This window comes from Herpailurus yagouaroundi, unplaced genomic scaffold, assembly GCF_014898765.1.
Source record: "Herpailurus yagouaroundi ecotype Mexico unplaced genomic scaffold, PumYag 222, whole genome shotgun sequence".
Lineage (NCBI taxonomy): Eukaryota > Metazoa > Chordata > Mammalia > Carnivora > Felidae > Herpailurus > Herpailurus yagouaroundi.
In genome coordinates, this window is record NW_024412453.1 from 5022631 (window position 1) to 5037868 (window position 15238).

Genomic DNA, 15238 nt, shown 5'->3' on the forward strand with positions numbered 1-15238 from the left:
TTACACCTGACTGCCCAGCCCTCGGGGGGTCTAACGCTTTCTGGAGAGTGTTTGGGAGGGTGTGTGTTTGAGGGTGGTGGCGGAGATTCCCCTCTCCCATGATCCCCCGCGGCGGGGCTGGGACCTTGGCACGGTCCGCAGGGAGTGGAAGCTAGCCCGGAGCGCGGGAGGGCGATCCGCTCGCTGAGCCCGCCCGGCTCCGCCCCCTGTAGCCGGCCCCGCCCCTCTCTCCTGGCCCGGCGGGCGCCGACACCGCCCCTCGCTCCCAGCATGCCGTGCGGCAGCGGCGGCGCGGCGGGCGGAGCCGGGAGGCGGGGAAGCCGTGGCTGTGTGAGCGTGAGCAGCCGCCGCCACCGCCTCCTCCTCGTCGTCCTCTTCCTCCTGGGTCCCGGCGTCGCGGGCCGCGCTCGGCCCTGGAAGAAACGTCGCCTCCCCTTCCTCCGCCTCCCCCTCGCGGCGTTGCTCCCGCCTCCTCGTCCTGCGCTGCGGGCTCAGGCGGAACCCGGAACGGCCGTCCGCCTCCCCCGCCCTCCGCCGCCTCCTCCTCCTCCTCCTCCTTCTTCTTCTCTTCGGCTTCCTCCTCAACCCCAGGCGAGAGCGGAGTGTCGGCGGCGGTCGGTTCGGGCGGCGACTCGCGCTTCTTTGGGCGGCGGCGCTTGGCCATGTCGTGTCGGGGAAGGTAATGAGCCGCAGAGCCCCGGGGTCTCGGCTGAGCAGCGGCGGCGGCGGCGGCACCAAGTACCCACGGAGCTGGAATGACTGGCAACCCAGGTGGGTGAGCCGGCGCCTAGCCCGCCGCCCCGACCCCGGGCCCCGCCTCGGGCGGGCCGAGGCCTAGGGCCATCCGGCTGGGAGGCGCGGCCTAGGCCCTCCACCCCCCAGGAACCGAGCGCGGCTTCCTGGGTCCCCTCCCGCCCCTGCTCGGGGAGGAAGGCCGCTGGGAGGCGAGGCCTAAATGTCTCCCTGCCACTGCATTTCAGCCCCAGGGCTGGAGCTGAGACCAGGGCGCCCAACGAAGGCACTGGCCTAGGAGTTGGGTCAAGGGGGGTGAAGAAAGGGGCATGGTGGTGGTGGGGGACTCTGGTTACCACCCACCAAGTTGGAATTGGAGTTGGGGAATCCTGGGAGTCCAGGACCCTCTGTGTTACCCACTCACTCCCTTGGTCCCTTACACTCTCAGCACCCACGTAAAAGAGCTTCTTAACTGTGATTCTCTTCAGTGAGCCCCCCACGTGTTAATATTTCAAAAAACAAAACCCCCAAACACTCCAAGGCTTTATTGTGACTTTAGGCAGGGCAGTTGTGGGGCATGAAACGAGATTGTGACTTTGTTAATGAGGCTGACCCACCCCGGTCCTGGGAAATGAAGTTTTCCCCAAGCGCAGGGGCAGTTACCCTGGTGGAGAGCAATTCATACTTGGACTGTTGAGCAGGCACTAAGAGGAGTAGAGAATTTTATCTTGCATGGAGGGCATTTGATCTCAGACTGCTTTGGGGCCTTTTTGGAATTGAACATATTAGGAGCATCACCTTTTTACATATATGTACAGTTTTTGTGTCTTTCTGGTTAATCACGAGGCACTTGTGCCTGATTTAGGTGTGAGTGCCTAAAAGAACTCCCTACATGTATATAAGGTTTTAGGGTTAGTTGATTCATGGAGTTTTCATACTTTGAAGCGCACTTGAATTATGATTGTCCTGAAACTGGCGAAATAAGTGTTAAGACAGTTGGGATGACTTCCTTCCTCCTGGTTATATGTAACTTCAGTAGTGCTGGATATAATAATTTGTTCAGATGTTAGAATGTAACATTTTAAGAGGATGGAAAAGTCTTTTGGATGAGGGGTGGTACACCTCTTACTCTGTTTAATATATCTTCCCAAATCCTGTGTCTGTTGAGAACATTTGTGTGTAAGAGTTAATGCCTGACTCTTGAATTGAGATGTTAAATAGTTTTAAAAAATTGAAAAGTACAGCTTTACTTGTCCTTTACCACTTAGGGTTTGTGAGTGCTTTAAGTACTATCAACTGACTAGTTTAAGTAAATTGATAGTAATTAAATTATCTGTAATTGACATTCTTAGTTTTGTACTTTCATTGAAATGTGTGAAGTAGTTTTTGTTTTCGAATCTAGTAAATTAGATGATTAAATGAGCTTGAATTTGACATTTGACAGCCTTAGATGGTAGATTTCCCATTATTTTTCAGTGTTGTGGTCAGCATATGTAAAGTATAAAAAAGCATCCCTTTAGAGGACTAAATAAAGTGCTCACAAATAGTCCTAGAGCTTTTGGAAAAGAATAACTTGTAACTTTTAATTCTAAATAAATGGAGAAGCAGAGTTGCAGCCACCTGCTGGGGTCACTTGACTGCATTTGACAGATATGAGGCAGAATGGGTTATATATTTATGGAATATGTATGTGGGTTATTAATATTGTCCATCTTCTTTTATGTGTTCTGTTTCATGGCTGTGGTGTGCTTGTTGGGGGGACGGTGCTAGCTTTCTGTGAAGCTAGGCTCTGTAACCAAGTCTCAGAACTTTATGCCTAGGTAGAGGATACTGTGAGATGTAGTTGGTTACACAGAGTAACAGTTGGTTAGGATGTTGGAAATACCTAACTTTTTTTGTAGAAGAGGGAACAGAGAAGGACAGACAGTACCCCATAGCAGAACTTGATTTATCTGTGGGGTTGCCATAGTTGTTTTGTTAAAAAGTAAAGAACCTTGTTTGCCAATCATAAATTTTCATAAGTTTGTGGTGGGTTATTCTGTCTCCTCTTCAGAAAGGTGACAGATTCCAGTTAACTGACAAATGGAACTTCATCTTCCTCTTTGTTTAAATGGAGATTTATTTTTCTAAACATCTTCAAATGTAGGCAGATTCCTTATGGTTCATGTGAATTATTTTGGTTTTTTAAAAAATTATTTGTCTTTCTATACCATTACTTGTCTGATTTTGTTTTTCTTAGATTTAGACTTTTGAACAAGTGGGATTTAAAACAATTCTTGGGGTGCCTGGGTGGCTCAGTCAGTTGAGCGTCTGACTTCGGTTCAGGTCAGGTTCAGGTCGTGATCTCGCGGTCGTGAGTTGGAACCCCGCGTGGGGCTCTGTGCTGACAGCTCAGAGCCTGGAGCCTGGTTCAGATTCTGTGTCTCCCTCTTTTTCTCCCCTTCCTGTTCACGCTCTTGTCTGTCTGTCTGTCTGTCTCTGTCTCTCTCAAAAATAAAGGGTAAAAAAAAAAAAAAAGCAATTCTTGTTGGTTTCTTTTCGTGTTAGTTTGTCAGTCTGGAAACCGACTGTTGAGTCAGTCATGGCCACACGTGATACTTTGCACATACTGACAGGAAGTGTTACAGGTGGCTGAATAGACTAGTGTCATATGGCAACAGAACAAGCCCATCTTTGCTAGAAGCATACCTTTAGCAGAAATCATTCATATAGCACTGGTTGATAGTCTTCCTCTTCATTCACTCTAGTGTCAATTAAGATTTATGAATGATTAGGCAAATGAGTAGTTTTATCATTGCCACTAGCCAAAGTATGTCCTTTTCTTGACTTTGTTTTGGAATATGATCTTCCAGTTGTACCAATCAAGATAGAGATCAGAATGACTTGTTTTAAAAATTAAATGTATAATTATTATACACTTTAATACTCCAAAATGGCATGACTAATTTGACATTGGAGTCAAAGATCAGTTCAAACAAGAGGAAGCATTCAGGTAAAGAGAAAACAAGATTTTGCTTCTGTACTTTGGAATCTTAGGACTTTATTTAACAGATTTACAATGGGTATCTTACAGTGCCCAAACTTGTCATCTTTCTACAATTCTCTAACGATGAAACTGTATCTTAAAAATAGCTTCCATTTTTGGTAGAATGTAGACAGATTAACGTTCTCAAAAGTACAAATACTTTTATCCTCCATTGTCACAGACCAAAAAATAGGAAGAGTGCTGTGAAGATAGAAAAGTCAGAAACTGGTATGTCTGGCATTGTGAGAAGCTGGATTTTTGAAACCAGAGTTGTCTATTTGTTGTTGTTGTTGTTTTTAATGTTTATTTATTAAGAGGTGGCACAAGCAAGGGTCAGAGAGGGAAACAAGATCCAAAGCAGGTTCTGTGCTGATAGCACAGAGCCCCGTGTGGGGCTTGAGCTCATCAACTAGGAGATCATGAGTTGAAGTCTGATGCTTAACTGACTGAGCCACCCAGGTGGTTCTGTCTGTTTAGCTTTTTGAGTCTGTATACTATTTGATGTCCATAGGTACATGATATAGTGAAATACATAAAGGAAAAATTAAGTGGAGTTACGTATTTTATAACTAAAGATAGAGCTTTAGTTTAATAGAATGTAACGATTACCATTTCTGTACTGCAGATTTTCGAGTACGCTATGGAGGTTTATCAGATAACTGTGTATGGGTGTTTAATTTGTGGGGAGAGTTTGTTTTTTCCATTATAAAATAAACCATATGCTTTATGAAACATTGGCAGTTATGTCTTTAAATTGAACCTCTTTTACCTCTTCTGTTTTGGTTCCTTTCTAGTTGGGAGTATAACTGGAGCGCATGTTAGTAGCAGGAGATTATGTAATATTCGAATTCAATGAAAATATTTGCTTTTAGGAAATATTGATCCTTTAGGGATTTTTATGACTGATAGAGCCACTATCTTTAAGGAGGTTATAAGTTAATATGGGAGAAAAGACTTTGAAATGGTGAAGTATTATATGGTTATGAAGTGGTATATAATTTTTGATTTAATTATTTTTATGTGTAATTAATAGCGTTTAAAACCTGGAGAGTCAGGATGTAAAGCTATACAGATGAATAGGGGGCAGTGGGGCCGTGAAATTGATTTGTACTATTTTGACAGTAATTGGGGAGGGGTCTCAAAAAAGAAAGTAAAATAAGCAAGTGGTCCTTGGTAAAATATTTCCAGTTTGATGAGAAGGATGGGGTACTTTTGAGTGATACAGATGAGATATAGCTCAAGAGCTATATTGGAGCTGTATGGTGGGCCTTGAATCAGTACCTTACAGAGACTGCTAAGGACCTGAATATTTTGTTTATAAATCATTATTTAAATTCATACAGAAGTATTCAGCCCACTATGTGGGAATTTCCATAAGCAAAAGCCCCTCATGTGTTTTCTGGTGTTGATTGAGTATGATCACTACAGTGATACTTTTTATCTACTCACACTTCAGTTTAGGTTAGGACACTTACATGGAATGTTCATACACAGAAAATGGAGTGTGGTCTGTGGTGTCTTTTGTGAACAGTTAATTCTCACAATCTTTTTTTTTTCCTCCCCTGTATTCTTTACACTGTTCCTTTTATTCTGGTGACTTACTCATTCCAGAGCTGCAAACCTGTATCTCCTACTCTCCTTCACCCATTTTGCCTATTTCCCCCACCCTGCTCCCCTTTGGCAACCATCAATTTGTTACCTGTATTTATGGGTCTGTTTCTGCTTTTTGTTTGTTGGTTTATCTGAATTCTCACAACTTTTAGATTTGAGATTTCTTGCCTTCACTGCCTGGCATATAGTAGACACTTGCTTACTTGCCTTTCTTCTTCTAATCACCTAAAATAAATCCCTGGGGTTCTTTTCAGTGGCCCTTGCTTTATGGATTCACACAAGTAGTCATTTGTTTGGTGTCTCTTCTTATTTTGGTTACCTGTCTTTGGCTTTTGAAAGTTTTTTCAGAACCCATTTTATTTTGGGGACTACAAAATAAAACATCCCCTTTTGTGTAGAGGCGGAACAGTAAAGATTACAGACATTTTTTGGTTTAATTTCCATGTGAAATACTCAAACTTATTACATTTTATTTTTTTAATGTAGAGTGTAACCTATTCTTATTGAGACGTTTGTATTTTTATAGTGTTAGTTTTCCTCCACTTGTATTAGTTGATTGTACTTTTTTTTAATACGTTTTTATACTGGACTGTGTTACTTTTTTTAGATGAAATTTACTTATGTGTAGATCTTATGTTCAGTGAATTTTGACAAAATGTATATACCTGGGTAACCATGACCCCACTTAGGATACAGATAAGCATTGACTTTTCAGATGGATTACACTCCTCCCCGCCCCTCAAAACAAAACACAACACATACACACAAAAAACACCACACTGGCAGAGTGTATGGGTAGATCTTGCCTTAAAATTTGCTGTAGAAAGGAAATCTTTGAATATTCTTAGGACTTATTACCAATTTATAGTTTCTGTGGATTGGTAATCTTGTCATGTTCTTTTCTGTTCTTTTTCTTTTGCTATAAACATATTTTCTTGGGATATCTAAAGATCCTATGTAAAAACAGGTGGAGGCTCCCTTGTTAACTTTTTTAGGCATCTTAGGACACATGAGAGCTCTTCTTCTTGGTTGAGTTTAGTCCTATCAGCTACAGGTTCATGGACTTTTCTCTGCCATCTTGATACCTATGGTTGTTTTCTTTTTCATGCTTTTCCCCAGTCTAAACCTTGTACTTCCTTTAACCCCCCTACCTGGCTACCTCTGCCCTCTGTGATCCCTCTTCTGTTGCAACAGGTCTACAGTGAAAGCTAACTGCTTATCACTTCAGTGATTGATCTCTTAAGTCCTTGAGGGCTGAGCCTGTCTTTTTCTCCCCTTTCTGTGTCTTACTTGCCCTAAAGCACTCCTGAAGTTCATTTCTGCCTTAGGGCCTTTGCATGTACTGTTCTTGCTGTGTAGCTACTGCATAGATTGCTCTTCTCAGAGTACAGTGACCTGGATGCCCTTCTGTTGTCCCAGCCTAAATGTCACCCCTCATTGAGAAGAAGCAGCTTTGTCTGACATTTCATCTGGGGTTTTCTTCATAGCACTTAACAACTATCTGAAAGTTTCATGTGTGTCTTCCTCCAAAAAACAGCCTTCATATGTGCATGCGTTTTGTATAATGGTTTGACCTCTGCATCCCTTCTTACCTGCTAGTGCATCAGTTAATAGTATACACTCTAGAGGCGCTTGGCTGGCTCAGTTGGTAGAGCATGCAACTCTTGATCTCAGCATCGTGAGTTCAAGCCCTACGTTGAGCGTAGAGCTTATTTAAAAAAAAAAAAGTATACACTCTATATTTGAGTGTTCTTCCTCAAGTAAATACATGAAAATGAAATTCTGCAAGTTTGTTTTTGTGTTTAGTGTTAACTCTAGCTTACAACACAGAAGCTATGAGAGGCATTTTGAAGGGAACTGTTCCTGGTACAGCAGCCTGGTTAGCCTGAGGCAGCAGTAAATTAAGCTGATTGAACGGGTTTAAAGAGACAGTGTTCTAGTAGACTGAGATGGCCAGATTTTTTACAGAAGGAAGAATATGTTCATTTAAGAAAGAATATGAATATCCATCTTGAAAAAATACCTTGCTCACATATTTGAACTTCTTTTACAGGGGCATCAGGGTGGCTTAGTCAGCTAAGTGTCTGACTTCAGCTCAAGGTTTGTGGGTTCGAGCCCGGTGTCGGGCTCTGTGCTGATGACTTCAGATTCTGTTTCCCTTTCTTTCTCTGCCCCCCCCCCCCGCCCCCCATAGTGGTCGCGTGTGTGTGCGTCTCTCTCTCTCTCTCTCTCTCTCTCTCTCTCTCTCTCTCTCTCTCTCTCTGTCTCTCAAAAATAAACATTAAAAAATATTTTAAAAAAAGTTCTTTTACACCTTGACATTTTATCCTGTATCTATTGTATCTATTTGGACATTATTTAAACAATCTGATCACTGAAAAGTTAAGCACTGGGTTGTGCCTTCTGGCATTCTAGTAGAATACCTGAGTCCTTGTGTGCCTGCTGATTGGGGAATGACTGAAATCAAAATTTTCCAGAATCAGGGGTACCTGGCTGGCTCAGTCAGTAGAGCATATGACTCTTGATCTCGGGGTCCTGAGTTCGACCCCCCCACTTTGGTATAGAGCTTACGTAAAAAAATTTTTTTTCCCCCCAGAATCAACAGATTTCCCAACATGGTAAATTACTTCTTTCGTATTAATTTTCACACCCTTTCAAAGAAGGGAATTGTATTCTTGTTGGAAATCATTTTTTTGGAGCTTAATTTGCTATTCATATTACATAGTATGTTTAGGATCTCATGTTTATTATTTAAAAACCTCTTAAAGGCTTTTTGTGTTCATTTAAAAGACGTTTTTTCAGAGAGGTTTCTGGTGTCAGAATTAATTATTTTTTTTCTTTTTTGGTATGGAACTACCTCAGTTATGTTATTTTTTGTTTACAAGAAGCACTACTTTCAACACATTTTTTTTTTAATTTCTCTCAAATGACTTTATTTTTTTTTATTTATGTATGAAATTTATTGTCAAATTGGTTTCCATACAACACATTTTTTTAAATGTTTATTTTGAGAGAGGGAGAGAGCGTTTGGGAACGCAAGCAGGGGAGGGGCAGAGAGAGGGAAAGATAGAATCTCAAGCAGGCTCTGTGCTGTCGGTCAGCACAGTTTGACTGGTCAGATGGAGCTTAACTGATGGAGCCACTCAGCGCCCCCCCCCCCCACTACATTTTTCCCTTATACGTTATTTTAGCATCTTAAGGAACCTCAGGAGTGCTCTTATGGTTCACAAGAAAATTGTTAATGGCTCTGCAGTGGCCTGCGATAATTATGTACTCATGTATTTGTCTGCAAGTTTTCAACAAATATTCTCTTGGGGCACCTGGGTGGCTCTGGTAAGTGTCCAACTCTTGATTGCGGCTTAGGTCGTAATATTGAAGTTTGTGAGTTCGAGGCCCTGTGTTGGGCTCTGTGCTGACAGTGCAGAACCTGCTTGGCATTCTCTCTCTCCCTTTTCCACCCCTCCCCTGTGTAAGCACGTGCTTTCTCACTCTCTCTCAAAATAAACTTAAAAAAAAATTTTTTTAATTAAAAAATGTTGTTTAACTTAGTATTTATTAGATCTTTATTTTTGGTAGCATCCAAAATACTTAATACCTTTCCTGTTGAATAGGGAGAAGCCTCCACTAATATATATACTGACAAATATTCATTTTTTCCTCCATGTATAATAGCATTGGCACCATTTTTTTTTTTTTTTTTACTGAAGCTCTTTGAATTTAATTTTTCCTTTTTATTTGACTTTGTTCATTGAAAATTTGTTTTTACTACCTTCTCTTTAGCGTTTTAATCTTCTATTTATTTATTTATTGAGAGTGAGAGACCATGTGTGCCTGTGGGGGAGGGGCAAAGGGAGAGGGAGAGAGAATCCAGTGGGCTCAATGATCAGCTTGGAGCCCAAGCTCAATTTGGGAAACCTTGAGATCATGACCTGAACCCACATCAAGAGTTGGATACTTAACTGACTGAGCCACCCAGTTGCCCCTAATCCTCATTTGAAAAGATGGGTGTGTTTATGTGTGTGTGTGTTTGAACAAATTTTAAATGCGATCTTGGCATATTTAGTTCTTTGAAGCAACCCATGAACAACTCTTGGTGTTCAGCCTCTTGAAGGTTTCCCTAGTTTATATTCCTGATAATATGACCGCTGGAATTCCTCATCTGAAGTGTAATGCTTTATTTTCAGACTTCTTGTTTTGATTGGACATTCAGATTCATTCAGATTCATTGCCCTAATGACAAGATTCTATGCTGGCTTTCTGAGATTTGCCAGAATTCAGACGGAAAAACCTATTAATTTTAGGAAAGATGTCAAATTTTTGTCCTCTATAGAATGGGACTCTGATTAGGTTAGATTCTGATTAAAAAATCCCAAAGATGATAACCAGTATCACATTTGGTGCAGTTAAATTAATATATATATCCAATTGAAAACATCCTGGATTTTCTGTCCTCAAAAGATCGCTTTTCTTGCCTGTCCTATTCTTTGGGTACACATGAAGAAAAATGAAAATGTAGCAGGTTTCCCAACAACAGGATTATGAAACTTGAGATCCAGTGTTTCTTCTTCAGTCAGGTTTAAAGGACCCTACCTGGGCATCCAGCTGCCTCAGTCGGTAGAGCATGAGCCTCTTGATCTCAGGGTTGAGTTCGAGCCACACGTTAAGGGTAGAGTTTACTTTAAAAAAAAAAAAAAAAGGAATTTACTGTAAGATACATTTTGTATTGGGGCGCCTGGGTGGCTTAGTGGGTTGAGCATCCGACTTTGGCTCAGGTCATGATCTCACAGTTTGTGGGTTTCAAGCAGGCTCTGCGCGGGGCTTGAACTCACGAACTGTGAGATCATGACCTGAGCTGAAATCAAGAGTCAGGAGGCTTTAACCTACTGAGCCACCCAGGTGTCCCAGGAAGCTTTTGTTTAAGTGGCCTGTCTTGTGGAGTTACTGTAATACTAGTATTCCGTTTTTACTGTTCTTATTAGGATATAAAAATTACACCAGTAGTGCTGTTTTCCCCACTTTGAGTTCATTTAAAAATCTGGTTTCTGTCTTAGTGTAATTGCATTGGAGAAGTTAGAAATAGAACTAGGGTGTTTTATGTTCCTCTCTCAGGTGTATTTATTTTTAAGAATATGTGCATTTTTAGTATTGATCCTTCACAAATATTTATCTTAGGAGAGGCGGGTGTCATGAAAATAACAGTGGACTAAAAATGGGTAGACAAAAGTCCTTTGTACTGACACTACCCAGCTGTTGCCATGAAGAGGTAATTCTTGCCTTCCCTAAGATGTAGGGTTGTGAAGGTTAAAGTCTGGAAAATTACTTTCAAAATTATTGAAGTGCTACACAAATGCTGTTTATGTTGCCATGTCTGATTCAAATCTGGAATTTTAAAGATCCTCCTTTTTTGCCTCTTCCTCAGAAAGTTTCAGGATTCACTACACACTTGCACACACGCACTAGTTCAGTTTTCTCTTCTAGTACTTTGTATGCATGTGTGTAGTCATTCTAAGAATTTCATAAGGAGTATTTTATGAAATAACACTTTATTTCATAAAATAAATATGGGATTTATTTTCTATTTACGTGGGAATGGGATATATGAATGGGAGCACATATCATTGTTAAATTTCTATTAGATGTGGCATATATGATGTTTGATATTATTTATATGAAATATTGTGATATATAACTGATATCTATTAAATTGGTGGTTATGCAGTTAATTGCTCTTCAGTATAATAGTGGTTCTCTTGCTACATTTTTTAGTATGCTGCCATAATCTAAGCCTTGTCAAGTTGGCTAATGAGGAATTTGACTATGAATCTGCATAATTGTCTATTTTTTCTCTGTGTCTTACTATTCGCACTTTAAGAACTTGATACCTGTTAAAATTATGAGCCAGGGGAAAAAAAATCTCCTCTTTGTAACTATTTGCATAAATTAGAGGGCAGGTGCCAATGGAATTAAATAAAGAAAGGTAGATTAAAAGGTAGTTTGTACCTTGCCTAACTTTTATTATACAGCTGGAATTTGAAGAACTAATTCTTTAAGAACCAGTTGAATGCTGCATTGCTCTCCCTTTCTCCCACCATCTAGTATTAATTTTTTTTTTACGTTTATTTATTTATTTTGGGTGAGCGGTGGGCGGGGTCGGGGATAACAGAGAAAGAGGGAGAATCTCAAGCAGGGATTGAACTCATGAAAATGTGAGATTGTGACCTGAGCCGAAATCAAGAGATGCTTAACTGACTGAGCCACCCAGGCATTGTAGGTATTAATGCTTTGTTTATTTATTAAAAACTTTTTTTGATTATTTTTGAGAGAGAAGGAGACATAGTACGAGCAGGGGAGTGGCAGAGGGAGAGAGAGAGAGAGACAGACGGAATCTGAAACAGGCTCCAGGCTCTGAGCTGTCAGCACAGAGCCAATGCGAAGCTTGAACCCACTAACTGTGAGAAAATGACCTGAGCCAAAGTCAGAAGCTTACCAAATGAGCCACCCAGGCCCCTGGTTAATGTTTTAAAGGGGGTAGGGAGGATGGATCGTGGAATCATGGCAAGGATATATTCTGCCAGTGTAACAGTTTGGAGTACATTAAAAAAATAAATAAACCACATGTACCTTCTAAACAAAGATAGGAATAAATTTTATATCATTGTGAGACATATACATTATTATGCTATCCCGAGTTTTTACTATTTTAAATTATGGTGCGATAAATTTACTTAAAATGAATAAATGCATCTTCTACAGAACTTCATATTTAGAAACATTGATTTTTCTCCTTTGTTGTAAAAGGGAATTATGAAAGTTTCTTATTTTAAAAACACTTAAACCGATTAATGTGTGTCTAGTGTAAAATCTAATGAGAAAAAGTTGCTTAAGTGATCATTTTGAACTGTTCATAGTTTTCTTAAACTTAAGACTAAATAGTTTTTTTTTTTTAAGATCTTATATTTTTTTGAGTAATCTCTACACCCTCTGTGGGGCTCAAACCCACAACCCAGAGATAGAGTGGCACATTCCACCAGCTGAGCCATCCAGGTGCCCCAAGGCTAAATACTTTTAAATACCTCAATATATTTCTTGCTACTACTGAGCACAGTGGGAGCATTGTTTCCTAGCACTTGATTGCTGCTTCTACTATGTTTCCGTAACTACCACAACTGTCTTCCTTTAATAAATTTTCCTATAGTTAGAAGAATAGTGTGATTATTCTGAAAAGTATCTTTCTTTCCCAGCTACTTGATTTAGGGGACTATAGTTTTTGAGATTTGTCTATCGAATCTTTTATTTATATTCAAGGATAGGAAGTAGTTATTTCAAGATCGCCTCTAAAGCAGAAGTCCCAGTACTTAAGTAGAGAGTTTATCGTACATATTTACCCCTGATTACACGTAGTATGTTTCTTTACTGTTGCACCCCAGGATATCTCAGGAAATCGGTCTTGTAGGTGTTATTGGAGATGTTGAGAGGAATCAGAGTCCATTTAAAATTTGCTACTTGTATTGGGGTGCCTGACTGGCCCAGTCTGTAGAGCTTCCTACTCCTCATCTCAGGGGCATGGGTTCAAGCCCCCACATTGGGCATGGAGCCCTACTAAAAAAATCTACTTGTTGTCTTCGTATAATGTTGGTAAAGTTAGACATAGAACCAAGGTGTTTTAAATTCTCTTATAAGTTTTTTTTTTTTAATGTACATTTATTTTTTAAGAGGGTTGGGCAGGGGTCATGTGTATAATTTGAGAATGCTCTAAAAGTATTTCTGTTAATAACTTCCTCTTTGTTAAGAATCACGGGTGTGGAATATGAAACTCAGTAAGTGCCTTTTCCATATTTACCATCATATTTAAGATATGTTACTTACTAAGGGGTACATGGAATATTGCTCTTCTGATACTCTAAAACCTTGACTGTGCCCAAGATTTGTAGGGTGTATCATACCATTAGGCAGTAGTGCCTAACTTGGTAATAGTTTTTTTTAACTATGTCTAAATTGCATAACATTTTCTTAATGTGTTACAAGTAATTTTTGGCAACCACATCATTTTTCTTGACCAGTGTCACCTGTAAAAAAAAAAAAAAGGTGGTAATGATGTTTATCTTTTACACAGTACATTTATTTTTAAAAGACACCACAGTGCTTTTTAGAATTATCTTTAAAGGGAAAATTTTAAATATGTAGTTGTTGGAGAATCTCACAAGCATGTCAATCCCTTGATGGGATGTGCTTGAATCTTTTACCTAGAGGAATTTTATCTGAATAACTATAGTCAGTATTTGCCTATTTTCAGGACTTTTTAAAGATGGTCGCACACATTTTTATATTAATAAAACACTGCCTTTTTCTTGATTGTAGAGTCCCATTCTGGTTTCCAGACTCTTCCTTTTAGGATTTCTATAGTATTTAACACTTAGTGATTCTTCTCTAACCTTCTCTGTCTTAATGGGCTATATGTTTGGCATTTAACTGGAGAGCCCTGGGGGTGTGGGTGAAGAGGTGGACATGTTTCTTTGTAGACTTTTCAGTTTTTTTGTCCTTCCTTTGCTAGGGAGGTCATGGAGTGAGAGATTTCCTTTCAATGTTGGCAATTTCCCAGGCTGAATGGGGATGTTTCTAAAGTACTTCCAGGACTTGCTGACAAAAGGGGAAGATAAGCGATACAAATGGGAGCTGAAGCAGGGTTTCTTCTTAAGGCAGTCAGCCAGCGTTGGTTAAAAATAAAGGCCAAGAGAAAGTGAGTTAAATTAACTTGGTGCGTTAGATTCATGAGCCTTTAGGTGAGCTATTATTTAGCATAAACAAAGTTATTTCTGTTAAATACTGAACCCTAAATTCACATTTGTATTGGAGGTTCAAAGCATACCAGATTTTATAACTGCCACTATTCTTTAATACCTGGTTAGGTATGAATTTATGCCAGATGAGGTAAAGAACCTTAGAATACTTAAATTAGCAGTGGATTTCTCATGTTTTTGTCTCAGCCGATGATTTTCTGATTTTATCAGCCTTAGTGGTTTGACTCTTTAATTTTTTCCTGCTTTCTCAGTGGTCAGTTAATAAGAATTTAGCCACAATTCTGAATGGTATCAAAATGGGTAGACACTAAAATATTAAGAATTTATGGTGCATTTCCTTCCTTCCTTCCTTCCTTGTCCATTTCATTTTTTTTTTTTCAACGTTTATTTATTTTTGGGACAGAGAGAGACATAGCATGAACGGGGGAGGGGCAGAGAGAGAGGGAGACACAGAATCGGAAACAGGCTCCAGGCTCTGAGCTATCAGCCCAGAGCCCGACGCGGGGCTCGAACTCACGGACCGCGAGATCGTGACCTGGCTGAAGTCGGACGCTCAACAGACTGCGCCACCCAGGCGCCCCCTTGTGCATTTCATTCTTAAAAAAATAGAGTGCTATAGGGACTATCTCAGGTATTTCTCAGGCATTGATAAAGAATGAAATTGCTATTTTGTTAGGAATTTAGAAACTTTTTTTTTAACTAATGTAGGTAACATTTGTCTTTTACTGATATAAATGCTATTGTTTCTTTCTGTACGTTGGCTAGGTTAATCCTTTCTGAGCTCTAAGTTCCTGTTCTTAGACCTGATTAATTAATTCAGACACTAACAGTCTTTGGTTTCTTTGGAAAGCACAGTGACTTAAAGCTGGTGCCATATTTTGCTTTTCCATTTAGATTGGCTAAATATGGGTAGGCAATATAAGACCTGAAATACTAAAGTATTAAGAATAAATCAACAGTCTTTTCCTTATCTTTTGTGCCTTCACTGTAAAGAACTGTTGCCTTTAAAGTCCGATTTATTGGGGTGATTGGGTGGCTCAGTCGGTTAAGCATCTGATTCTTGGTTTTCAGC

At 40.0% G+C, this 15238-nt stretch overlaps 1 protein-coding gene across 1 annotated transcript in view; it reads left to right on the forward strand.

Annotated features, from left to right (window-relative positions):
- The first annotated feature begins 301 nt into the window (after window positions 1-301).
- Window positions 302-15238, forward strand: part of SMG1 (SMG1 nonsense mediated mRNA decay associated PI3K related kinase) — a 100515-nt gene continuing 85578 nt past the window's right edge. The window contains 1 exon segment of the mRNA XM_040458941.1: window positions 302-771. Within this exon segment, the coding sequence (XP_040314875.1) occupies window positions 683-771 (89 nt within the window). The 5' untranslated portion in view covers window positions 302-682.